Source organism: Sander lucioperca, chromosome 13, assembly GCF_008315115.2.
Source record: "Sander lucioperca isolate FBNREF2018 chromosome 13, SLUC_FBN_1.2, whole genome shotgun sequence".
In the NCBI taxonomy this organism is placed as follows: Eukaryota; Metazoa; Chordata; class Actinopteri; order Perciformes; family Percidae; genus Sander; species Sander lucioperca.
This window is the reverse complement of record NC_050185.1, coordinates 23,097,555-23,117,630: the sequence shown is the minus strand read 5'-3', so window position 1 is coordinate 23,117,630 and position 20,076 is coordinate 23,097,555. Positions and strand designations below refer to the sequence as shown.

Here is a 20,076-nt window from a genome sequence, read left to right as displayed (position 1 = left end):
GACCGCCAGAGGCGGTGCTTTCAGCACCTGGATATCCATCGCACGCATGTGCAGGTCGAGTGTTTGTATCAACAAAGTCACCTGTGACCTGGGTGACGTATGCCCTGTGTATGCACAAAGGGCAGGCCCACCCAGGAAGTGACCTCTTGGCAATCTTCTCGTGGAAATTCCGAGTGACTGCCGAGCTCTGGCGGTCATCCGAAACTCATAGAACCGCGGTTACATTCGTAACCATCGTTCTATTTCGTTTCTACTGACCGCCAGAGGCGCTGCTTTCAGCACCTGGATGGCTAATATCAACAAAGTCAGGAGGAATTCTTACCTGCCTGTTAGGGATGCTGCGAAGGTGTAGGAAGTACCGCTGCAGCCACTGGGTTATGCGGTACAACATTAACCCTGTAGAATCTAGCAAATGTGCAGGGTGAGGCCCATGAAGCTGCTGCACAAATGTCAGAGAGGGGCACACCCCGCAGGACTGCCCACGATGTAGACACACTCCTGGTGGAGTGCCCCCGAACATGAGAAGGGCTTGGACGACCACTGCACTTGTAAGCATGGCCGATGGTCTCGGCTATCCATCTCGACAGCCGCTGTTTGGACAGGGCAAGGCCCCGTCTTGGCCCTGTATGACAGACAAACAATGCGTCAGACTGCCGGATTTTGGCGGTCTCCTGAAGATAAATCCGGAGTGCCCGTACAGGGCACAAAAGCTCCGTGCTCAACCCTAGTTCAGACCCCCGATCTCGGGGTTCAAAGGCTGCCAGCCTAAGGGGATGGTTGATGTATGAGGACGAAAAAGTCTTTGGGAGAAAAGAGGGGTTCGGCCATAAAGTTACTCCCGTACCCCCCGGATGCCAATGCAGACACTCTCCGTTCATGGAAAGAGCATGTAGCTCTCCTACCCACTTTGCTGATGTAATGGCCAAGAGAAAGGCTGTCTTCATGGACAGCCAGTTCAACTCTATACCCCCCAGGGGTTCAAACGGGGGTTTGCACAGTGCACACAAAACAAGGGGCAAGTCCCAGGAGGGCACTGGGTTTCGCCGAGGAGGCCTCAATTGCTGAGCCCCCTTTAGGAAGCGGGTCACCAGAGTGTGGGACCCAACAGTCACGCCCTCCACTCTATTGTGCATAGATGAGATGGCGGCAATATACACCCTGATTGTGGAGGCTGCGAGGCCCCGATCAAGGAGTGACTGGAGAAAACTGAGTATACCCGGTATGGAGCATTGTGTTGGCTCCCGATTTTGAGCTCGGCACCACTTGGCAAACAGCTTCCACCTATTAGTATAGAGCACATTGGTGGAGAGTGCCCGAGAACTGTGAATAGTCTGCACCACTGCTGGCTCACAGAGCCCTATCAATGGATCCGGCCCTTCAGAGGCCAGACCCAAAGTTTCAGCCGAGATGGGTTCGGGTGCCAGATTTGGCCGTCCAACTGTGAGAGGAGATCCCGTCGCACCGGAAGGCACCAAGGCTCTCCCTGTAGAAGTTGGTGCAACACTGGAAACCATACTCTTCCTGGCCATCTGGGGGCTATTAGCAGTATCTCGTGTCCCGCTGCAGACACCCTGTCCAGTGTTGGCAATATTAATGGCAGAGGCGGGAAAGCGTACAGCAGCTGCATGGGCCTTGCATGTGCCAGAGCATCCTGGCCTAGGGTACTCTGTTCCCCGAAAGAAAACCAGAGGGGGCAGTGTGTCGTTGCCTGGGAGGCAAAAAGATCCACTTCCGCCACGCCGTACCTGTGCCAGATGGCTTGTACAACCTCTGGGTGAAGTCTCCATTCTCCCGGATGGGGGCGCTGGCGGGACAGGAGATCTGCAACCCCGTTCTGTGCGCCTGGTAAGTACATTGCCCTCAGGCTCAGCAGGCGAGGGTGAGCCCACAGCAAAAGCTGCCGAATCAATCCCATAGACTGCATGGCTTTGGTGCTCCCCTGGTGGTTGATGTGGTAGACCACCGACATATTTTCTGTTCTGACAAGTACATGCCTCCCTACCAGCGCTGGGAGGAAATGCTGTAGGGCAAGCAGAACTGCATGTAACTCCAACACATTTATGTGCTGCCCCTGCTGCCAAAGATTCCATTGGCCTCTGACTGTCCGACATTGCCATACAGCAGCCCACCCCTCTAGGGAAGCGTCTGTAGTCACTACTTCTCTTCGGGAAGGTATAGACCCTAAGGGGACACCCTGATCGAGATACGTTTCCGTCCTCCAGGGTTGTAAATGTCTCAGACAGCTGGCAGTGACCCTGACCAGCTTGTGTCTGTGGTGAGTGGGATGTAAACCAAGGCTGTTCACCCAGATTTGGAGGGGTCTCAATGACAGGAGGCCCAGTGGGACCACAGAGGAGACTGCTGCGAGCATCCCCAACAGTCTCTGAAACGTTCTGAGAGTCAGAGCTCTGCCTCCCCTGAAGTGCCTGACTACCTGGCAGATACTGCTGGTCCGTCGCTGAGAGGGAACAGCCCTCATTGCCTGGGAGTCCAGCTGGATACCGAGGAATCCTATCTGCTGACTGGGGACCAGGGAGCTCTTTTTGTAATTTACAGTCAGCCCTAACCTGGTAATATGGGATATTAGCAACGCAGAATCTCTGAGGGCGTCTGCCTCCGACTGGGAGCATACGAGCCAGTCGTCCAGGTAAGGGAAAATACGCATGCCCTGGGCTTGGAGTGGAGCTAGTGCCGCCGCCACACACCGGGTGAAAACCCTGGGTGCCAGCGAAATCCCAAATGGGAGCACACGGAACTGATACGCCCTTCCCTCGAACGCGAAGCGAAGAAACTGCCTGTGGTGAAGTGCAATGGGGACATGAAAATACGCATCCTTCAGATTGATGGTAGTGAACCAGTCGTTCTGTCGAATGCCCTGTAAGACCTCTACAGTACGCAACATGTGAAATCTTAGTACCTTGAGATGGTCGTTGAGAGGCCACAAGTCCAGTATGGGGCGGAGGCCCCCATCTTTTTTTGGTATGACGAAGTACGTGGAATAGAAGCCACCGTTCTGTGTATGCGTGTCTAACGGCTCGATGGCTCCCTTCTCCAGGAGAGCCCAGATCTCCCGGCATAGGGCCAGGACTTTGGTCGGATCCTTGACCATGGTCATCTTGACCCCACGGAATCCTGGCAGTCGGCGTCGGAATTGTATGGTGTAACCCTGGGACAGGGTCGTCACAACCCAGGGGTCTGATGTTAACGCTTCCCAGCATCTGAGCTGCTGGCTGGTGAAGCGTCCGACCGCCACGACTGTGTGATCATTGTCTACCCCCCCGCCCCCTCCGATGCCTGGAGGGGCGACGGGCAGAGGTCTGGCCCCGTTGTGGAAAGCAAGGGGGCTGGGCAGGATCAGGCTGCTGAAATCGTCCAGAGCGTCGCGTCACCTGCTGGACGGCTGGCTGTGGTACTGCTGCAATTCTGGATGAACAGGGCCTCTGGCCACTGGGGTATTCACGGCGCAGACTTGCAAACTGCCGTCTTGCTTGTGTAACCTGTACACTACGCTCCAGAGCCTGTTGTGCTGCAGGGCCAAACAGTTCCCCAGGAACAACCGGAAGGGAACGGAGTGCCCTTCTGCATGGCTCCGAAAGCGGAGACTGGGCCAGCCATATCTGGCGTCGAACGAGGGTCAGTGAGGACATAAGCCGCCCTAGCTCCCTGCTCATGTAGGCAAATGCCTGCAGGGAGGCATCACTTAACCTCTGAATAGACGGGTCTGCATCTGAGTCCTGTAGTGACTGGGACAGGGCCAGGATGAGGTGGGACATAGAATTTCCAATACGTCCCATACGTGCCGCCGTGTCATAGCTCCTGACACCATCGTCATAATCATCGGTCAAGCAGCACTGCGGCCGGGGACAGCGAGCGTCGGGCCTGAGTGCTTCGTCAGGTGACAGCACAAGGGCCGCAACAGCCAGCTCTACATTGGGCATATTGCCTAGTCCGTAGCTGGATGCATCCGCCATGTTCGCCAATGCCCTACAGTCACTCGGAAGGTGAGAGAGACGTCTGGGGTCTGCCCAGCACCTTTGAAGCTCCTCAATGTATGGAGCTGATGGTGGGACACAGAGAGCTGTTGACTGAGGAGGCGTCTTAAAAAATGCACTCTGAGGAGGTGCTATGACCGGTGCCTCATCTAACCCAAGGTGCGCTAGTGCCACCTTCAAAACAGGCCTGACCGATGTCTGGCTGCTCTCTGAGCCTTCCCTATCACTGCCTGTTTCCCGAGAGCCAGGACGAGAGCAGCTGAAGGCCTGGCCTGCCCCGTCGTCACCCACCCCCTCTACATACTCCACTTGGCCAAGAGTTAAGCTCTCCGAAGCCCTAGTGGAGAGGACATCATCCTCCTGGCTTTCGAATGCCGGTGATAATACTGGAGGCGGTGGTGACCGTTGTTGGGCTGTAGCGAGACCACTACCTGCCCCTGCCCCTGAAGGCTGTAATGTCTGAAGGAGAGCCTTAATCTGTGCAAATTCAGATGTCAAACTGTCCACTTTTTGTGACAGGGCAACCTTTTCACGTTTGGCTGTACCAGGATTTTCACATTTCTCAGTCCGTCTACGCTTGTGAGCACTTGGGGGTGGAGGACTGTCCCTGTGTGGCAGAGGCCGCTGAGCCCCAGTGGTCCTCCCTAGCTGAGCCAGTCTGGCTGACCGCACCGCCAGGCTTAGGCACGCACAATTCATGCACGCCAGCTCATCTGTCGTGGCCATCATCTGGCTCAAGAGGGGCCCGGCAGTCAGCACAGGTCATAAACATTGTCACTGACTGTCTAGCTGCGCCTTCACTCATGCTGCAAGCAGGCAGCCTGCACCGTGGTTAAGCGTGTCACACTGTCCCAGGTGCAGTTGCTGTTGACAGTGACGCTACAATGTAGACAATCCCTGCTGTCTTAAGGCGAAAATAACTTAATGCCACTATATAACGTAGCGCTGTCTGGAGCGAACACACTCCAGTGCAGCAATGAATGTCAAAAAACAGAGTATCTCCTTTTGCCGTGAAACGGGATATGCGGAGCGGTCGTGAGGGGTCCGAGCGAGCACACTCATGCACCACGATTGTCAAACAAAGGAAGACCTATTTAACCAGAGCAGCGGCAAAAAGGCCGCTTCTTAAACAACTCAATTACGGGATGGCTACGCTACGAGCACGCGCCGCCGACGCCAACCTTATCTGACGCTATAGCGTCTACAACAGCGTTAACAACTACAATAATAACAATAACTAGTAAATGATACTCACCGCGCCATTAACTTATGAGTGCGTACCCAACAACTGAAAAAACAAAAACAAACCTCCGACTCCTTGCTCTTTACTGACCGGGAGAATTTGAACGAACGCAGTCAAAGCGAGACCACTACTGCATTCCGTTACAAAAAAAGAAAGTTTGCGGGAGGGACTCTCCCCGTATCTTCGCCCTTCTCAGGAACGGCTGACTACAAGCTGGCCAAGCGGCGTGGCCGTAACACAACGTTAACTCCTTCACAAAAATCGGTCTTACCTTATGTAATGAGTGCAATCGTGTCAAGGTGGCTAGTCGCAGTCTTTTGGAGGGCGTAAATTCACAGCTCCAACCGTTTGGGTAACAAGACTCCCAGCGACGCCAAACCCTGTCTGAAACTCGAAAACCTGCTTACCAACGCGAGAAGATGCAAGAGGTCACTTCCTGGGTGGGCCTGCCCTGGGTGACTTTGTTGATACAAACACTTTGTTGATACAAACACTCGACCTGCACATGCGTGCGATGGATATCCAGGTGCTGAAAGCACCGCCTCTGGCGGTCAGTAGAAACGAATGAGCTGCAGTTCCTCGAAGGACCACTACGTGGTAGGCACTTGTAACCAGTATGTGTTACTTAGTACATTGTGTACTAAGTACAGTGTGAGAAATTAATTATAAGGTTACTGTACAGATTGGATCAGACTCAAAGAATTTAGAAATGGTTGGTTCTAGGTTGAAAAAACGGTAGAGTTGTTAGATCAGCCTACTGCGTAGTATTAACTATTTCTATGCAGGATTACTTTTTCAGCATGAAATTAAATAAATCAGAAACGAACTATAGTTATTAATCATATCCACATATATGCATATTAAGCATAGCATCAGTCTACTCATCTATCAGTCATTTAATAAAATTAAACCTTACCCACAACTTTACTTTAACCACAGTTAAATTAATGTCAGTGACATATATATATATATATATATATATATATATATATATATATATATATATATATATATATATATATATAGTTATACAAATGTTATGTAAATAATTTACAACTATATTAACCTACTGACCAACTTTAAATAATTTACATACATTTAACACCATAATAATGTAAATATTTTTCTGCAACATTACTGCAACTAAACAAACAAAATGAATCAAAATAAGCAACCACGTTGCCACAAAACTCTTCTACATCATCGCCATTTCACATTAATATTAACATATGATAAACAAGTGCATTGGGTCATTAAACATTAAACAAAACGGTTAACGTCACACCGCTCTTTTAAATTAATCGTTTTTATCATTTGCGCTTCAGAACCACCAGAAACAAAACAACAAACACATAATTCATAGTGTCTCTGAGGTCTCCTGACCGATGCTGTTAGGACTGTCTATATGACCCAGCACACAGAGATACCACCAGGACACAGATAAGTAGTTCAAGTAATTTAATCAAAGCAAATACTCAGTGGAAGGTGAACAATCAAGGCTGAGCTTGGAATTCCTGGGAGTAAGCTGGAGCCTGGAGAAATCAGGTGATGGCTGATCCGACGGAGCTCCACAATGGAATCCAGGTGAAGCTGGTGGAAATGTCTGAGTGGAGTGAAGCAGGAGGCACGGCAGGGCACGGCGAGTAGAAATGTCTGAGTGGCGTAAGGCAGGCGGCACGGCAGGTGAACAGCAGGCAGCAGGGAATCTGCACAGAGGAACTGATGTTAGACAGGAAGGGATTTACAAAGCAACAAGAGTAAACGAGAACACACGAGCAGGGAGACTGAGCCCAGTTACCACGTCGTAGTATGTAACGATCTGGCGCTGGAGAGGTGAACAGCCCAGGTCTAAATACTGCAGAGGTGAATCATGGAATGATTGGAATGCTGAGGCACACTCAGCTGTGTAGAACGGAGTAGGATATTCATCCACGCCATCCACACCTCTTGACCTAGTTTCACAAGGCACGCCCCTTGCCACTTGCAGGTGGAGACAAACATCACAGACAGACACACAGGGGAAAAGGGAGATACAAACACACAGGATGGGGAGAAAAGGCAGCTGACCCACAACAGATGCACCCTGCTCCTAAGTTTTCAGCTTTAGTTTTTTTGTCTTATGCTCCGTTTCATCCGTGCGCACGCTTGTCAGCTTTAACTGCGCTCGTTAAAGGAGAACTCCATGTGGAAAAGACTCCGACATAAAGGAGAACTCTGGCCAATTTTTACGTTAATCTTGATCGCTATAAATATACGAGTATTGTCGATAGAGAAAAAAACGAGCCGAATCGGTGCTAGCAACACGGAGTTGCTGCAGCTACGCCTAGAGCTCACACTTAGCTAAAACGGCAGTTGTGGGGGCATGTTCTAAAGAGTGCCTTTGTGCCTCTTAACAGACACAAAGTGCAATTCAAATGTCTGTGCAACATGAATAGGGCCCTTAAGCGACAACAAGATGCGATTTCAACTCAGACATCCTGCCGGAAGCTAGCTCGCCCTGCTAGCTGCTAGCTGCCGTCCAGGATCGCTACGGTGATATTCATCACGCAGCAGTTCCGTGTGTAGTTGTAGCTCATCCATTTTGTGTGCGATCGATCTGGCGTAAACAAAAATATAATCAAACAATCATCTCTTTTATAGATCGCCAAAAAAATATTTATTAGGGCCAAATTAATGTAACTTCTAATAAGTATAAACCACTTATTAAGGGGAAACTCACAAACAGCAAGAATCGGTCTCTCATTCATTGATTTTGCACTGCGTGTCAGGCTTGCGTAGGAAAAAGTTAAACACAATTGAATTCTTACAGCGTTTGACGAGCACTACCGCAACCGTTTTAAGAGATTGCACCCGCTTGTCGCTCCGCCTGTCAAACTGCCCGCGCCCCCCCTACCTGCCCACTCGCCTCTCATTGAAAATGAATTACCAGGCATGTCAATCGCTTCCCTCTGAAAAGACCTTAATGGAGGCTTTGTCCTGTTTTGCAGGGATACATCTGCAGCAGTGATAAGCCATTCTCCCAGCAGCAGCTATGACACGTCAGTGGAGGCTCGAATTCAGAAGGAAGAAGAGGAAATTCTCATGGCCAATCGGCGCTGTCTGGACATGGAAAGCAGGTAAAGAACTTTTCACATACATGCAGCCTCTCTGAGACCTGGGCATATTAATATAAATGCATTGAGTCAAATAACAGCTTGGTAAATATTACTTTAACCTGGGAAGGTTATCATGTGATATATATATATATATATATATATATATATATATATATATATATATATATATATATATATAGTTATTATCATTGAGATAATGGGATATGACAGCCCAGGAAGAAGGATAGTGACTCTGTGATTTCCTTTCAGAAGTATTTAATGGGAGTGCAGTGCCAGGTGGCGTGAACTAATTATCCGGGTTATTTGTGTGCAATGTGAACAGATTTCTGATTTCTCATTGTTTGCCCAGTGAAGTGAATTATGTTAAGTATTTTATATTGTATAAATTGTAAGTTGGCATTTTTAGTCATAAAGTAGATATTTTTGCAAATTTGGATACAGAGGTCGGCATCAGGAGTAATTGTAAGGTCTAGTTCCCATATTTTTTAAGGTATGGATAAGGTTTTGTCAGATTGTGAAATTATCCAGGACTTTTTTTGAGGAGGGGATGTTAATAAAATCTGAAGATAAGGGAGGAAGATCAGTCAGCTCTTACAATGTGTTCATGAATATGATAATTGTTACTGTGTGTATTATAAATAAAATCTTTATAGACCATCAGTTTGAGAGTTGGCCATTGCTAGCTGGGGATGCTATACACCCTACTAGCCTAAAATCAACCAGAAGCCTATCCAGGTAATCTCTGCACCTCTGGATGTTTTGTTTATTTTAAACATACAATATATAATTTTCTGCTGCTAGGGGTCTCTTAATCAAAACAATGGATGGTAAACATTGGTTTAATGAAGTGGCATGGGATTATGGGAGTTGTAGTTTTCATTGTTTAACACAATTGCTTATTAAAATAGATCTGTTCACAGATGGGTTTATCCATAACAGTTTTATCCATGTTAAGTTTAGTAACGTTTATTCATGTCATTCTGATAAAATAGCTGCAGTCCCCCTTCACATAATTACATTTTATTGATTCAATTTGCATTGGTAGTTGACCAGTTAGCGAGCAAGCAAGCTAACATTAGCCAGCAGCTAAAACCACAATATCACAATATATTTCACGTCAGCGCCACTTTTTTGGATGTTTTCAGCTCAGGGGGAAAGGGGATTGTTGAACTGTTACTTAACACCGCTGAGAGTATCTTCAGGGCTGGCCGAGCCTCAGCCCCCTTTCTGTTACTGCTGTTAGCACCGTTATCACCCGGCACTGGAGTTAGTGCAGGCTGGGTTCGGATTGGTTGTAAGTTAATAATAATGGCTGGCTGCTGGCTAACTGTGGATGTGTCGTGTCCCTGGGGCTGTTGTCCGCTCTCATCTCGACTGAAGTCATTTAGCGGTGGAGAGTGAGGCAGAAAAAACAGGGTGGGATAGCTGGCTAAATTAGCATTAGATTAACGTTAGCTGGCGAACGTAATCTTGGGTTAGCCCATTGCTGTTTAACGTTACCTTGGTCAAAATTATACTTAAAATAACTTCATGAGCATGTTGGACGATGTTGTAACCTTATAGGTTACAACATCGTTCAACACATCGTTCCCTACCAAGAATTAGCATGATCAACGTAGAGCTGAAAGGTAAAATTAAACTTGAAAAAAGAACCATGGAGGTAGAAGGGCATATTAGCGCAGCAGAAGATACCGAGAGGAGACATGAGAGAGCAATACGGTATTTACCTGCAGAACAGATCAAGACGGAATAACCTAAGAATTTACAGAGTGCACAAAGGAAGCGAAGGAAAGGATGTAAAGGCTTATGTAAAGGAACTAATTCAATCAGTTCTTCAACCGATGCCTTGAGTGAATGTACAAGAGAGAGAGCCCACCGAACAGCTCCTTAACAGCTAAGCCAAAGAAGTCTACTGCCGCTCCGAGATCTCTGATTGTCAATTTTATAGATTATTCAGTGAAAGATGCTATTCTGAGACAAGCATGGCAGATCCTCTACCTTTGTAGCACTGATATGTTATGTATGAACACGACTACTCCCCCGCATCACAAAAGAGAACACAGGTGCGGGATGCAATTAAACATTTAAAGCAGGAAAACATAAGATACATCTAGCCAAATACATCTACCCAGCTCAGCTAAGGATCTTCACTGAAGATGGTGAGACGCTCTCAGAGGCTCTCCTGACACTACAGGTACTAGGGATCCAGGTTCGTGTGGATGAGAGGGATCGAAAAAAAAGCGCGCGCTATTCCCCCGACGTGCACTCTACAATCACAGCTGATAGACGGCTTTTTGTACACGCTCCGAAACGGACGTAAAAAATATCACACTTTCTCTGTAGTCTACCGTTAGCTAGCTATTGTAAATGTAAGCTACTTTTTAAATGGCATATTTTCCCTCTGGGCTCACCAAAACTGACGTAAAGGCATATTAACCATTCACTGCACGTGATCGCTAGTAAACATATTACGATCTGCTAGTCTGTCGTTCAGGACAAGACCCTGTAGCCTGGTGGTCCTTTCAAACTCCTCCCTGTGTACAGGCCTCTTGGACACCACCTGAGAGAGTTTTCTCCTGTGCAGGACATGCCATAAGTCAGGAGAGGTGTAGTATCTCACCAGAGAAGGCATATATGGTCATTTTTCTGCAAAAGAACTGCTAAAGTTTGAAGCTGGTTGGCATACCAACCCAAAAACATTTATTTAGTTCTTACTTGTTAATAGTGTAACTGTTATTTGTTAAATTATTGTACGTAGTTATGTGTTAGGTATTGTAATTTCCCCTTGCGGGATTAATAAAGTATACATTAGTATTATTATTATTATTATTAGGTGACTTAGGTTTACTTATTATATATTTAAGTACTTTAAAACGTTAATATATTGTTAAATTTAAATAATTTTCAATTTAAAAAAAACTCCATAAAAGAGCCTTTCTTTGATGTGATTTTTCAGTTTTTCAAGAATCGGTTTAGGAATCGGTTAGGAATCGGAATCGTTTTAAAAGTACCGGTTTGGCATCGGAATCGTAAAAATCCAAACGGTACCCAACCCTAGAAAAGACCCAGTGATGTTATCAATTATTTAGTTGAATGACGCAGAGTTTTACTTTCTGGAGTTTTTAACAGTTAACGTTAGGATGAGAACACCAAGATTTACAAATCATTAATTATTCATGCCATGATGGGTGAACTGGGATGGGAGGATATCTGGCACTAGATAGACCCCAGAAAAAAGGATTATACCATTATGTCACCGGCGCATGGCAGCCACTCTAAATTGGATACGTTTTTGATACCCGGAACAGAAATACATAGAACTAATGAAGCAATAACTATATCAGTCCATGCCCCTGTCACCTTGAAGATGAAGATAGGAGCAAAAAAACATAAACTACAAACCAGAGACCAACCACTCTATCAACGACCTGCACCTGGCAAACAACAAGGGAGCTGAGCATCAGCTTCCTCATCAAATAAACACTTCTATACCACCATCATTGAATCCATCCTCACCTCCTCCATCACCATCTGGTACGCTGCTGCAAATTATCCGCTCTGCTGGGAAGGTGATTGGCTGCAACCTGCTGTCTCTTCCAGACCTGTGTGCCTCGAGGACGCAGAGGCTGACAGGAAAGATTGTGGCCGATCCCTCTCACCCCGATCACAAACTGTTTGAACTTCTCCCCTCTGCAGTCAGCGTCATTTAATAGGCCCCCGGACCCCCACTGACATAGACGCTTAATCCTACATCCTGGACTATACCTGTCCTCTGCACATTCATGCAGCGCTTTTGCACATACTGTACTAAACCATACACCCTGTTTTTCCTTAATGTCAAACAGTTTCATGTCCATATTTGTTTCCGTATTTATTGTTTGTTTATTTCATATTAATGTGTAATATAAACATATTACACAATATGCAAGCACCAACAACCAATGCAGATTCCTTGTAAGTGGCAATAAAGTATTTTCTGATTCTGATTTGACTACCTCAGTGACTTCCACCAGGGAAATTGGACAATGCACATTAATTAAATTCTTTAAATGGGTTAACCAGCCGGCTTATTTTCAAAGGTAGTCCTTTGTCAGATAATACATAACTTTCTGATTTTGATTCTGACCAAATTAACTGAAGTAGCTCTTAGGCTTCATTCTGGTCCTCTCTCTTGTTCTGCCTAATCCAGGATAAAGAATCTCCATGCCCAGATCATAGAGAAAGACGCTATGATCAAGGTGCTTCACCAGCGCTCCAGGAAGGAGCCCATCAAGCCCGATGCGCCATCTGCTATGAGGCCCTCCAAGTCACTTATGTCTATTTCCAACACTGGCTCCAGCGGTTCAGGACTACTCTCTCACAGCCTGGGCCTCAGTAGCTCGCCCATCACCGAAGAACGCAAGGACACCAGCTGGAAGGGCAGCCTGGGTAAGAACTCACAGTCCTTACTTAGCATGTGTGACACTTTGAAGAACAGCAACTGTAAGAAATGCTCATACACCTTGACTAAAAGACTAAACATTGTCTGGTTCCACCTAGGTACTATGGGTGAGAACTGGGGATAAGCAATCACTTTTAGTTACGGTGCTACTGTGTTTGTGAGTAATGATTGCTTTCTTCTCATACTCCAGGGGTTCTACTGGGTTCCGAGTTTCGCACAGAGTCTCTCAGAACAGAGTCAATCTCATCATCCCCCTCACCGGTGCTTCCTTCCACCCCAATGACCACAGGCCACTCAAAGACAGGCAGCAGGGACAGCTGCACACAGACTGAGAAGGGACAGAGTCAGGACACCAGCAAACCCAGCACTCCAGCCCTGCAGAGCATGACGCTGCCCGCTCGCCTGTCCAGCCCCAGCCCAGTCTACATTCCGGACCGCATAGCAGGTCAACTTACACTCACTGTTAGAAATGAGCTATATATCTGAAGGCTCTGATCACACCCACGGTATAGCTCAGTTGGAGGGTAGTATCTTGTAGCAGTCGGGCAAAAACAGTTTTCCCCAAATTGTTGTTTGTGTCTCACAAGAGTCTTTGACCACCTCCAATGTAAGTTTAGCAATGGATCCCAATGCTAAATAGCATCAACTTACTTATTTTCAGTATCAATCAATGTGTTGACTATTTTCTCAATTAATCGTGTAGTCACTAAAATGTCAGTGAAAATGTCCACTATTCAAATGTCATGTTTGACATTTGACATCACAAGATAGTGGTGGAACCAGATCATGTTTAGTCTTTGCTTAAAGGTCCAGTGTGTAACGTGTTTAGTTGTTCATTATCAAAATCTGTGTTGCCCATTCACAAACTTGTCCTTTTTCATGAATATTTACCACCACCATCAATTCCAAGTATTCCTTTTGGCTTGAAATTTTACATTTGCATTTGCATGAACTGGGGTAGACGCTCCATATTCATGCGCCATCTTGAAATACGTACGTGACGTACTGTTCCGCCTTTTGCGTTTTTGCTGTTACATGATAAACTCACAGGTGCTGCTAATGGGTATCGTCGCTTCCCGGCCCCGGCAAGTTTGAAGAAGGAAACATAGAGGACCACACGTATTCAAAATCCAAATTTTAGGAACAGGAGTCTTCTTCTTCGCCCAGAAAAAGAAAAAGGATATTGAAAAGAGCTTTTTGAAGCGTGAAGGCTCCCCTTCACGTATTACGGTAGTAATACGTAGGGGAGAGCCGGGACAGTTGAAACACTTTCTAATTAAACGTAATTTACAAAGCGATCGTATCGCACTGAAAGCTAATATTTTGTCACTAGCAACCTACACCTGTCATCTGTCAAATACAGTTGCATTTTCAGCTTTGAACCAAACCGTTCAGGAATTATTACAGCAAAAGTGGGGCGTGCGTAATGTTTCATTCGTCCCTCCTGGTCGGGACAATTGAAACAGCATAGGGGGACAGATGAAACATACAGTTTAAGCCATATAAACTTCCCACAACTTAAATATTTTACTACATATCATGAATGGTACTCCCAAAAGGTGTTATTTTAGATAGATTGTTGCTGGGCTATACGTCTTCGTGAATATCTGTTAACAACTCATTGCCGTCACCTTGAAGCGTGTATGAAGCGGTTTTTGAAATATCATGCACTGTGGATGATTCTGTCATTTTTATAGCTAGAACAGTAAGTTTTCCCATTTATATCATGTTTCTATTGTGGAAAATGTCGTTTCACTAGGTTTTTACATGTGTCCTAACCACATCCAAATCCAAATAAGTGCCCTTAACAACCCACAGCCCATCAGTCTCCGTAGGATAACATGGGAAAACTCAACCCCCTACCTGGTGGGGTCCAAATATATTTTTCATCTTTCTAAAACTGCTTTTCCATGTCTCACCTCCATAAATTATTGTATAAACACAGATATTTGTGCATTTACTTAAAATACATGGAGTTACAGCCAGGTCGGGGACAGTTGAAACAGCTGTTAGACATATGCCATTATAGCCTGTTTTGCTTTCCATGTAAACAAGCATGCAATATGAAAGTCTGGGATAGTGGAGAACACTAAATGGTCTACCGAATAAGCACGTAGTAGAACCTTTAAATGAAAAACACTCATTAATAATTGAAAAAATGTAACCGCTAATGAAGTTTACTTTGGACCATCAAAACTCGTTTATCGCCTGTAACTCTGTGATGAAAGGAAATAACAGGAAGATATCTGGCTGATAGAAGGAGGTTAACATGCTCTATGTTTTGACCTAAGGAAGTCTGTCTATCATCATTGCACAAGGAGAAAACTGGAATGTTTCATCCGTCCCGCGTTTCAATCGTCCCGGCTCTCCCCTACTTTGAACTGCGTGGTGAGAGAGTTGATTGCGATATATGATCTCAACGCTAGATAGGAGAAATTCCAACACGTTGGACCTTTAGTCAGGAGGTCAGTTTAGCAGCATCTCTTTTACACAACCCAGAGGTCCAGAATGTTAATTAGTTAATAAATCAGGACAAACACATTAGAATTAAGCCCACACAACATATCATCATTGACATAAATGTGGCACTTTATTGTGATATAAATTGTAGGTCATATGGTCCCGACCTAACACCTAACATCTCCAAGGACATTTTTTCTGTGCTGTATAACAGATACAGGTCAACCTACATTTAGAGGTTTACAAGACTATTATGTGTTTTGTCATCTCTATGCAGATGTGCCAATTTTTCACAGCAGCACCCTGGAGCGGAGGCTTCCCGTCCAGTCCCACCCACAGCAACAGGCCCCTCCTCCAGCCCACCCAACCCAACAGGACGTGGACAATGACATGGTGGAGATCCTCATCTGACCCCATGACCTCTGGAAAAAACATCATTCAAACAAGTGATAGGAGGGTAGCTCCATAAGACAAACACAGCGACAATTATCCAGGCTCATCCTCAACCTGCAGCTCTGTCTGTGTTTAACTGATCCACACTAAGAGACATATTCATACACTTATGTTTACATGTGCATTCACTTTAAGCCTGACTGGAGTTTTTACACATTTCCTTCATTCCTTCCAGTAAAGGAATGGAGGAAATGTGTTAACTGTTTATCATCATCTAAGGAAAACCCAGAAATCAGAAGATAAAAGCAGAGGTCTCATCTCAGCTTTGGCAGTTTCCTAAATGCATTTGTTAATATGAAGTGGAGCTTTAACATTTTAAAGTTCATTGTCTCATATTTATTTTTTTGATGCAACTTTGTAAGACGCTTTTGGCGCTTTTTCGTTCACAGTGATGGTTAAATGGAAGTTATCAATCATGAGGTTAGACATAATCTTTTTTATCTTTCTGTGTATGCTCATAAAGTAGACAGTTAACATTGAGTGGGCAAACCTTAAAGCTAAAATCGTCCTGTTAAAATTCAATACATGGAGCATACATATCACACACGTATAGTTTTATTTTCAACTTTTTAAGTTGAGGTGAAGGATTTCTCTTTTTGTCACTGTTGTATGACAGCTTTGTTTAAATGCACTACTTTTTGACCAGGTGGCACATTAGTTACTGCAGCACCAATGGCATAACAGCACATTTGGGAATGTTTGTGAAGCTCAGCATTTGCCTTTTTCGTCCTTTTCTACATTCAAGCAAATTATTAATGATGAAAAAAACCTGCTCTTGCTACAAGGGTTTAGCTGTAAGAGGAAGCAGCTTGTTACTTAGACATGTCATAGAGATCTGTAAACTCCCATAGTGTTGGTTGGACCAAATGTATTGGCTACATTTTTGTTGCATTTATTGCACTACTTATTTTTTAAGAGTGTGTGTTTCTTTGCTATATTACTTTAAAATGGTATTAATTAGGTATTATATTTGTAAAAAAAAATATATAGTTAGATTTCCAGAGCAAATGAATTAGTCAGATAGATGTTGTCTTTTTAATAGACTTGTTTTGTTCCATGTTTTGTGCAAAGTACCTGGGCTACTAGTACCAGGATTTGGCTTTTAGTGTTTGCGAACCTTTGTGGCATGTTGACTTCAGGCACACAAAGCTCCCTGAGTAAAACTGCTAAATCTGATGAGCTTTCCTTTTTTGTTATCGAATTGTCCTAAAATGTGTCTTTTTATGCCTGTGCTGGAAGATGGAGTGAGCACAGTTTGTTATATGTACTGCCATGTTACAGACTGTTATATTTACTGTAATGTGACTGGCAGTAAATATAACAGTGACATCTGCTTTTAATAGCAACAAATGTACATTTTCCTGACAGAGATGCATTTGAAAATACTCTTGGAAGAACTAAAAAAACTGAGATTGTGTGCTTATTCTGAAAAAATATATATTTAATTTGATTGGCAGAAAAGGGTTCAACAATTTCAAAAATAGGATAATTCTAGCAAACTTACTTCTTGAAGCCTTGGCCACCTAAATTCTGCTGCATAGGTCATAGCATGCACAGTCCTCACAAGTGATTTTTGAAACATCATGCATGTTGCACTAGATCCAAACAGGCTAACGGCTGATTGTGAGGGTATCATGAAGAACCTTTTTTTCTGTTTTTAGAAACATGGTGCCCACTACATGACTGTGTTGGGCCTCAGCCACAAGAGGGGAGTGAGAGTCTGACAGTATGGTTGGCTGCCTCCATGACCCCACTGGTCAATCTAATAGCAGAGGCTCTTAAAGTCTTTCAGCATTTCACCTCCCATGCTTAAAGAAGAAGATGGAGGGGATTTATCTTTTACTATGATGCACATGTCATAAAATTGACATATGCACACTGTATTGTGAATATTTAAAATTGCAGGCATTTGTATTATCGTACCATCAGTAACAGTCAGATGACTTGTTACTCAAATCAAACAATGAAAAGTATTTGCAGGCACCATTTAACTTACTTAAGGTTTGATTTGAAGTCATCAGTTTGGATGTGAACATGAAATGTATGCAACAATCGACTAATTCTGCTCTTCTATTAAGTATCATAGTGCTAGGACACTTTTGCATTACTTAAAGTGCTCATATTATGCTTTTTGGCTTTTTCCCTTTCCTTATTGTGTTATATATGCTTTTTTGTGCATGTTATAGGTTTACAAGGTGAAAAAGCCCAAAGTCCACCCCAAAGGGACTTACCATCTCCAACAGAAAACACTGTTCATAAAGTGCTCCAAACTGCTCCAGCCTTTACTTCCGTGACGAACGTGTCACTTTGTAACACGTTATAATGCTCGCCTTGCTGTAGCGTGGCATGCCCTCATATTCTGCTTCTGACTGGCTAATAGTGCTTACCCAGGTACTGCGCATGTGCACCTCCCAACAAAGATGGAACAGAAGTGAGATCAGAGAGCTCAACACAAAGAGCGAAATGAGGAGCTGCAGAATGTGACAAGAATATGGTGTTTTTTGAAAATTAAACCATGTAAACCTATTCTGGTACAACCTCTAAACACAATTATGAACTTCAAAATGAGCATAATATGAGCACTTTAACACTATGGTACCACAGTCATTTACTATGGTCAATGATATGAATGTCGTCCATTAGATTCTATATTCTATATTCATTCTATAATCTAATGGACGACGTAGCCTCTCAGATCGACATATAATGCTTTTGACCAAAGATAATACATGGATTAGTACTCAACCTGTAACAAAATCTTTGTGAGCTCCATCTTAAAAAGGCATCACAAAAAATCAGGTGAAATAAACTTCAAGTCATTCCTCCAGTTTCAAGAATTTGGTTGAAAATAAGTGACAATATTTTGAGACTCTCCAATTATTTCAAGATAGCCAGTCATGCTTTTTCAGAAATTGAATTAAGTGAGTGAGTTTAATGGAGTGATATGGTGGTGACAGGTGGTGTTGGTTTTAAATCAAGCCACAATTCCAGAATAATTGGGCCTTTGCAAAATCAAATGCCTACTTTTGTTGTTAAATATTAAATTTCCAGCAAGGTTAATGTTAGAAATGTTAGATAAGATGTCCACTGACCACAAATGTTGGACCAAAGAAGCTAAGAATGGTCAACTAATTTATGTTATTGCAGAGGGTCATTAGTATTATGTCACTAAAGGACTGTTTCGTCAGAGGAACTAAATAAGGAATGCACTGATATGCTGTAACTGCGTATACCTGACATGTTATATAGGAACTAGGACTAGGATTTAGACCACTACTAAACTCATCAGCCAAAATGAATGGTGTTTCCACTACATCAATCTATAATCCCTGTGTGTGAAATCATTTGAAAATCAAGTTGCTTTGCTTCCTCGTACTATACTATTGACTGAAACTGCCAACACATTTTTAGTCCACTATTGCTTTTGTGTCCAATCCCATATGGTTGGTGGATCCCTAAATGTAAAAAGCACAACATGTCATGCCATTACATGTCCACTCATGTTTGCCATCATCAGCACATTGTAAAGTATCCTTTAGCTGGTACTGTAGACAGTGGACCTTGTTGAAACTGTAATGCATCAGGTTGGATCGCTGCAGGTTTCTGATGGTAGACCTCAACCTCCACAAAGTCATTGGATTTTGGTCAGGGTTTAAATGGGTTTCATATGAACCAAGTAAAAACACTAAAATGTAGCTGCAAAAAGTAATTTACGTATCTGTTGTTGGCATTCCCAGCCTTGAAACACAATTCATAGAATGTTCTCTTGGGACTTATGTGAGGATGAGCCTCACACCAGAATGCAGATGGAATCAATTAAACTCTGTTCTTTGTCAATCAAAACACGATATTGTCTAAAGTTTGGATTTCAATATCTAGCCTTACAACCACAGTGTAGAGCTCTGAGAAAGATCACAAAATGAGCTGGAAAATATCTGTGGCTCTGAATAGACCAACTGTAGGTCTCTAAGTTGAGAGAGGACTAACAAAACAAGCATAGATATTAAAATCCAAACTTGAAATCCAAACATTTATGTTGGAACCAGTGAATATTTGGCTTTTATGCTTATAAAAATATTTGAATCAATGATCAAATGGTTGCCCAATCAAGTACCTACTTGATTAACACAGTTTCAGTTCTACTACAGTGTGTTTCCATAAGGCACTTATGTACTTAAAATTCTTGTAGTTAAGGATTGTTTTCGTACTGGCACTTAAATGAACTTTTATGACATATTGGCAATATGCACTGTTGCTGATGATGCCTCTGTCTCTGCCAGATTTGTTTTTTAAACCATCTAAAAAGTTTGAACAGAAACATTTTATAACTGACAGATATGCGCTTTCATCGTCCCACCTGAGGGCTCACCA

General features: G+C 44.0%; 1 protein-coding gene across 8 annotated transcripts in view; it reads left to right on the top strand.

Moving 5' to 3' along the window:
- The window catches only part of amot (angiomotin), a 150,802-nt gene extending 133,106 nt beyond the window's left edge, over positions 1–17,696 (top strand). For 7 of the 8 annotated variants that reach the window (XM_031303708.2, XM_031303709.2, XM_031303701.2 and 4 more), the window contains 4 exons: positions 8,223–8,351; positions 12,541–12,779; positions 12,983–13,237; positions 15,530–17,696. In XM_031303708.2, the coding sequence (XP_031159568.1) occupies positions 8,223–8,351; positions 12,541–12,779; positions 12,983–13,237; positions 15,530–15,663 (757 nt within the window). In that variant the 3' untranslated portion in view covers positions 15,664–17,696. The remainder of the gene's footprint in view (positions 1–8,222; positions 8,352–12,540; positions 12,780–12,982; positions 13,238–15,529) is intronic. The other variant, XR_004105670.2, reaches the window with a different exon arrangement.
- The last annotated feature ends 2,380 nt before the right edge of the window (positions 17,697–20,076 follow it).